The sequence below is a fragment of the Atta cephalotes genome (genome assembly GCF_000143395.1).
Source record: "Atta cephalotes unplaced genomic scaffold scaffold00022, whole genome shotgun sequence".
Classification (NCBI taxonomy): domain Eukaryota; kingdom Metazoa; phylum Arthropoda; class Insecta; order Hymenoptera; family Formicidae; genus Atta; species Atta cephalotes.
In genome coordinates, this window is record NW_012130086.1 from 34,836 (window position 1) to 41,580 (window position 6,745).

The 6,745-nt window shown below is 42.7% G+C and overlaps 1 protein-coding gene across 1 annotated transcript in view; it reads right to left on the reverse strand.

Annotated features, from left to right (window-relative positions):
* Positions 1 to 1,035: 1,035 nt before the first annotated feature.
* The window catches only part of LOC105619668 (splicing factor, proline- and glutamine-rich-like), a 94,745-nt gene continuing 89,035 nt past the window's right edge, over positions 1,036 to 6,745 (reverse strand). The window contains exon 2 of the mRNA XM_012201186.1: positions 1,036 to 1,231. Within this exon, the coding sequence (XP_012056576.1) occupies positions 1,036 to 1,231 (196 nt within the window). The remainder of the gene's footprint in view (positions 1,232 to 6,745) is intronic.

Below are 6,745 nucleotides of genomic sequence, written 5' to 3' on the forward strand. Positions count from 1 at the left end.
CTCTCTCCTCCCCTCCCTACTATATATATATATATATATATATATATATATATATATCTGTATGTTCCCCGATGATAATATATCTGCGAAATAAGCGCGTCCCAACGGACACTCTTCAAAGCGCTATCGAAGAGTACAAAGAGAGTCCGCGCAAATAAACCAATGAATATTGTATGCGCGTTTATCGATCTTCCGGATGTTCCCAGCGAGCGATGAATATCGCGCAAGTATGAACGAAATCATGCGAGATTATAATACTATTAATTGCGTTATGTTATTAATAATACTAAGTATTAATAATTAATGAAATATCAGATCATCAATGAACGATTTTACGTACAACGATGCGATGCGCAAAATGATGCAACAACGGTACGAGATAAATTGAGAATGGCATAGGAACTTCCTGGATCGGAATCCGGCATGGGGAATGTGAAGACAAGCGCGAGTATCAATTGCGTACGTAAAGGGATCGTACGATATCCCGGGCATCGGTGACCGCCACCGCAGGCCGCAACACGACGGTGCAGTCGCAGTTAATTTGCTCACTCCAAGTGTGTTTGATTCCCCTAATTAATTGATCGGTAGGGTCACCGTATGCCAGCGTATATACGGATGGCAGTAATCAAGCGCGTGGCCCTCGCTACGTACGTCTATTTGCACGTACGTGCTCTATTTGGCATAACCCCACGCTCGACCGTCTGCGTATAAATTCTTCCGCGAAAATCTCGATAAAAAATCAGAACATTTAAATTTACATTTTTATCATTCAATAAAACGAATTAAAATTGACAATAACGATTACAATACAGCAGAGACGATTCTAAAGATCTCTGATCTTATTAATATATTCATCGATAAGATATAATTGCTTGGCTGCGTTCAGCGGATTCAACAGTTGAGTGAGCAACTCGCTGTTATTGGTGTATTCTTTTAAGATCATATAATCAACATTTTAGATCTGGCAGAATGATACATCAATAGCAGCGAGTGCTCACTCAACTGTTGAGTCCGTTGAACGTAGCCAATGTTATTTTAAGGCAACTTTACACATATTAAATGAAATAATTGTGGGTACTCACCGAGATGTCCGTTCTCGTAATAATCGCCGTTGTCCATTCTGTGCTTCTTCAGGGAGTGTTGAGGATGATGGCCAGCCGCCGCGGCTAGGTGACTCGCCGCAAGGCTCAGCCCAACGGAAGCTCTCTTTGGGGGTCTTCCTGGCCTGGAGCTGTACAGTGAGAGAGAGTTACTGTGGTTAGAGACACCCGTCATCGAGGTAATGTCTTACCCCGATCGTTGTGGTCGCGATATTCATCGCGACCGATTATCTGTTGAAAAGATTAAGGAGGAAATATCAGCCCTCGCGCGCGAAGCACGGAAGTAAGTCTCTCGATTCATTAGTACGATCGAGATCGTCTCGGCCGATTAGGTATCGCGAGAAATGAGAATACCGCAACTGCGAATTATCAATGATTACGAATCGAGTTGTGAATTGTGAAACTGAAAACTGCTGCGTGGCACGACACGTATGTAGAAACGACTTCTTTAACGACCGCCTGCTGATCTTTCCTCTGTGAATAAGTCTTATTTGCAATACACCTCGAGTGGATCTCAAATCCTGATTTCAAGATTATACTCGAGAGGAAAGGCATCCCAGAAGAAACCGCGCGAACCATTAAACGAACACCCGGCTCACTAGCCGGAGGAACAAATTTGAAAAGTCTTGTTGGCTAATCTACGTAGATCGATTGTGAACGTTTCGAGAGCGGGCTCTTACATGACTAAGGGAAAAGAAAAAAACCGTGAAAATAACACGTGACTTTCACTCTAAATTCATTATCGACAAACTGACAAACAAATTTGCAAAGTTTTGCGCATTATCTTTAAATTAACATTTCTTCACGTAACATACGATAAAATCATGCACGAATGGTTGAATATATAAACATTAAATGGGCGAATGAAATTACGTGAGTTCTTTTAAGACTTACACGACAAAATACTTGCGTAATTAATTATGCAATAAATAATTATGTAATAAATTATGAAAGACTTTCATTGCATTCACAAGATTGTCTAAAAATAAATCTTATGGAAGATTCCGCGATCTATTCTCCCAGAAATTCAGTGCTTTATTATAGGATCGAGTTCCGTTTCGAGTGGTCGGCGTTTTCTTTTGATGAGCGTCACTGGCACCTTTCGAGCTTTGTCGGCGACGAAGTAGACGAGGAAGATCTCCGTTGAAACAATCTGTACGATAGTGACGATGATACTGGTGCGCTCAGGAGAGGGAGGTTCATTTTTCATAGGCGGTAGGCGCCAGAGAGGCGCTCACGCATACACACACAACGTATGCATTCACATCACACTAGGACGTTACGCACGAAATACACGCATGTACATGTACATATACACAGAGATGCATTTTGCTTTAGCGAGGGAATATCCGGAACTTGTTACCTTTCTTTACTCTCAATATAACACCCGATCGCGAACGTTCTCAGCCTTTCCCATCATGATGCATCTCCATATAAATGATAAATTAAATTTCGATTAATTAATCGCCTTCGATAGAATGACACATCGAAGATAATCGAAACGCATTTTTAGAGGCTCGGGATCGTTTTCTTAATTATATACATGCATCCTTTACACGACCGTACACGGAAAAAATCGTTAGGGAAATAACGAGACGAAGGCTGAGCACCACTAACCGGTAAGCGAGCAATCTCATAGTAGTCAAGACAGATTTGTAAATCTAATTTTTCATCCCGTCTTTCTGTCTTGCCCTCTCACTTTGCCTCTTCGTTGCCCAAAATCTTCCTCATCTCCTCCTCAGTATCCTACTCTCTTCTCTTCGTTTTCGACCATCCTCCTCCCACTTCTTCCGCCCTCTCTTTCTTACTCTCTACGACATTCTTTTTCGCCTTGCTACTTGTCTCTCGCCCCATCTCTTTTTCACTGCTGCTTCTCACGCACGCAGGATCCCCAGACGATTCTCAGACGGCCGGTTTATACGGCGGTGATCTCTTAAACCGCTTAGCTTCAGGTTACACCGAAAACACGAGCGCACTTTCTGAGCGCTTAGACCCCGCATAATGCGCATTTGTTTGCGTGTCGCGCGATCAGCGAAATAAGACGAGGCGCCGGCCGGCGCGAGCAGTGCTGGTTTAAAAGCTTTTTCTTAACAAATAGAAATCTAATGTGAGTCGAAATGATATATTTATCCAACGATTGTGCATTCGCAAAAAAAAAAAAAAAATTTTTATCTTATAAATTTTATCTTAAAAATTTTTATCTTATACCTGTTAAAGATTGAAAGGTACGGCACTGAGCACAATCCTCCACATGTAATATACAACATTTGTTTCTCCACAAGTTTTCTCCTACCGAGTCAGATATTTACGCAATATCTCGTGCATTATGTAGCGAAACAATGGCGGGTCAACGATTGATCCGTGCAGGCGTGGATCAGACCGTTGGCCAAGGAATCAAAAGATCGCTAATAAACGCGCGTTGCGGCAACAACGGCCGCGCTACCGTTCGTTCAATTTTATATCGTGAAAACTGATCTGTCTTTCAGGGCGAATTCAGCTGGCAATTTACGCCATATTGATTGTAATTATTATGGCAAAGAAAATTAACTTTTATTACGAAATAATCAGAACGGGAAAGAAATTGAAATAATAAATAATGTAAAAAACAAGAATTTTTGAAAAGTTTCTCTTCGATAAACGCGCGATCAACTTACTCGGGCCTTTGTCCTTGATATTTTCAGATCGTAAGTATTTTATTAAAAAAGTGGTTTCAATGCCGTTGCAGAAGGTTCCAGATAATTATACAGGTTGCTTTCCTCCTCAGAACGTTGTCCTCCAGAAATGTCTCCGCGAGAGCGATCGTGGAAGAATTTACGAGTGCCAGCATATCTCGTGCAAATCATGTACACACGAGTAAGCCGCAATTAGAGCGTAATCGTAATGAACGATCGAAGATCGAAAACTTCACGACTTCTCGAGCCATCCCGTCTCTTGTCGCGTGATTTACACAGCCGGAATAAGACAGACGTCCGCCGCACTTAATTCACAAGCGAGTCGCATCGAGTATAGTTTTCGAACGGTCGAAACGGTTAGACGGCTGAAAATTATCGCTCAAACGATCGTTTTGTACGTTATTCGCGGCGCGGTGCGATCGATCGATTAGATCCGGCAGCGCACACTTCTGTATTGTATTTGGCCGGGTTCTCATTCGGAATTGCGTGTGGGCATTAAGAGTTGCCGATGATCGGGCCAGGTGCTATGCCCCCCGATCTCGATCGTTCCCCGCCCTAATGATCGTTGCACCTCCGGTGGAGAACCAGATCGCTCCGCGTAAAAAGAATAGACAGATCGACAGTGGAATCGGCAAGGAAAGGAAGAAAGGATCGGAGAAATGCGTGGAGGAGAAAGAAAAGGCAACACACGAAACGTACAGAAGTAAATGGGGGGGGGGGGAGAGGAGGAGGGTGAGGGAAGAAAAAACTGGGAGAAAGAGAGAAAGAAACTCATCGCGCGGCGCGACTCGCGGGGAATTACATGGCTTTCGTAAGCGATGGGGCGTTTAACGATCTATCGACTTCGAAATTCGTCTTTGATTCTTCCAACCATTCCGCTCGTCCGTATCCGGCGTAGTCCGTGTGTTGCAACGTGGACAAAAAACACGGCGCAACAAAACGCAGCGAGCCGATCGAATCGAATCGATCGAATCGAATTCATGATTCGAATTCGCTGCTGGAAAGGTGTCCGGCGTCCGATCGACATCAAGGTGTAAGACGCAGGTGGAATCTGTGTTTTAATACGCGCTAACTTTAAGCGGCGAATTCGAATGAACAAACGAACGGAATTTGCGAAATCGAGCGGAAAAAAAATGAAGCGATCGAGCGTTACGCGAATACGGTGGAACGAGATAGATCGAGCATGTATTTAACTGTACGTGGAAGTGGTACTCGCTTAGATTGCCAATCTGATATTAGCCTTAAGTAGATGAGCGCGGTGTGATTTATAGCGCGAGTACCTTAATTGTCTTAATTATGCGGCAGCCGCTTCCGTGGAAAGCGCGGCACCGCTCCGCGCGCAATCGACCTCGATGTAATTTAACGTGAGCGTTTTCTCGCGATTCCTACCGCACCTGACAGTTCCTGCGCCCATTACGATAAACTCTGACGATAAACCAACCATAATTTCCCATTAAAATCGATGCGCGAGAGGTCCCTCCATTGTGTGTCGTCCAAAACTTCCTTCATACGGAAACAAATGGAACGGATATGAATATCGTTTCTCCCAAGCGCAATTACGGTTATTAATTTATATTCGCGTATATTCGCTGCGGTAGAAAATAAGGTAACGCATATGCTGTTAGAAAACAGCCTGCATTCTCCATTCGCAAAATTCATTTGGCACACGACAAATTGGATGGAGTTGAACGCGACGTTAATTAGTTTTCTCGAATCACGTTACCATTGACGTTACCGAGTTCCGCTATTTTGTTTTTTTTTCCGTCACTAAGCTCGCTCGTTATTGGCAGAACGATGATTACATTGTAACACAAATATTTGCCATTCGTGTTTCACGTTCAGGGAGAGATGGATGGAAATGACGATGGCAAGAGCGTGTCGAGCAGAAAGAGAAAAGAAGACTAGATGCGTGTAGACTAGATGCGTGGTCTGTCATGCGAATATCGCGTGAGTGCCATCCTGACCCTATCTACCCACATTAAATCGGTACATATTGTAGAATTCCTTATGATGCCTTCCTGTCGACGTCTTGTCAACACAACGGGAAGTTGGTGTCATTTACTAACAAATCAAGATAAGAAATCTCTCCCAGACATGAAAGAAAAATTTGCATTTTAACAATAAAATGTCTTAAGAATCCGATCGTTAAGATATGAAATATTTGAAAAATCGCATGATACATTATAATTTAATATAACATTTATCGCGATAACACATTTATATGCATAAACACATTTATCGCAATAACTATTAATAGTATTATGATTTTTATAATTTAATAAACGTATTTCTTGATGTGTAACAAATCTTGATCGCGAATGCGATGGCATTCTGATGAATTCAACGTCATGACTGCCTGACGCTCGCCAGAAAAGAGTTCAGAGTAGAACGAGACGAGAGAATGAACGAATGAACGGACAGACGAGTAAGTGCGCGAGCGAGCGATCGTAAATTGTCAATTTCGAAGTCAATTTGGCCAGGCTTACCAATCGGCTGCCGGTTAATTTCAAGGTGAATTGTGTCCAATATGGGTATATTATTAATGGCCCGCCGAGGGATAGGGTGCACTTCGAACCGACGAGGGTTGCAACCCCGTTCTCGCGCATTGCCCAAATCTATCGCTCGGGGCTGGCGGTATGCTCTAGCATTCAGTATTCCGGATTAAATGCTCTCTGATGTTGCTGCAACAGCGGCGGTTGCACTGCCGTCTCTCATATACGTCTAACGTCCGTGTACATGGAATGTTTGGAAAACGATGAATATCGTCCTGTGCGCGAGAATGAAATTAACATTTCCACTCTAATTTTTATTTTTTCCGATATAAGTTTATTTGTAGAATGTTATGATTATTTTCACTTTCATAAGTTCCTTTTGTGATTTTTTACAATACCTGAGACATCCAGACCTTTTTTTTTAAAGAAATATTTAAATATGTAGAAGAGTCAATCTCTCTCTCTCTCTCTCTCTCTCTCT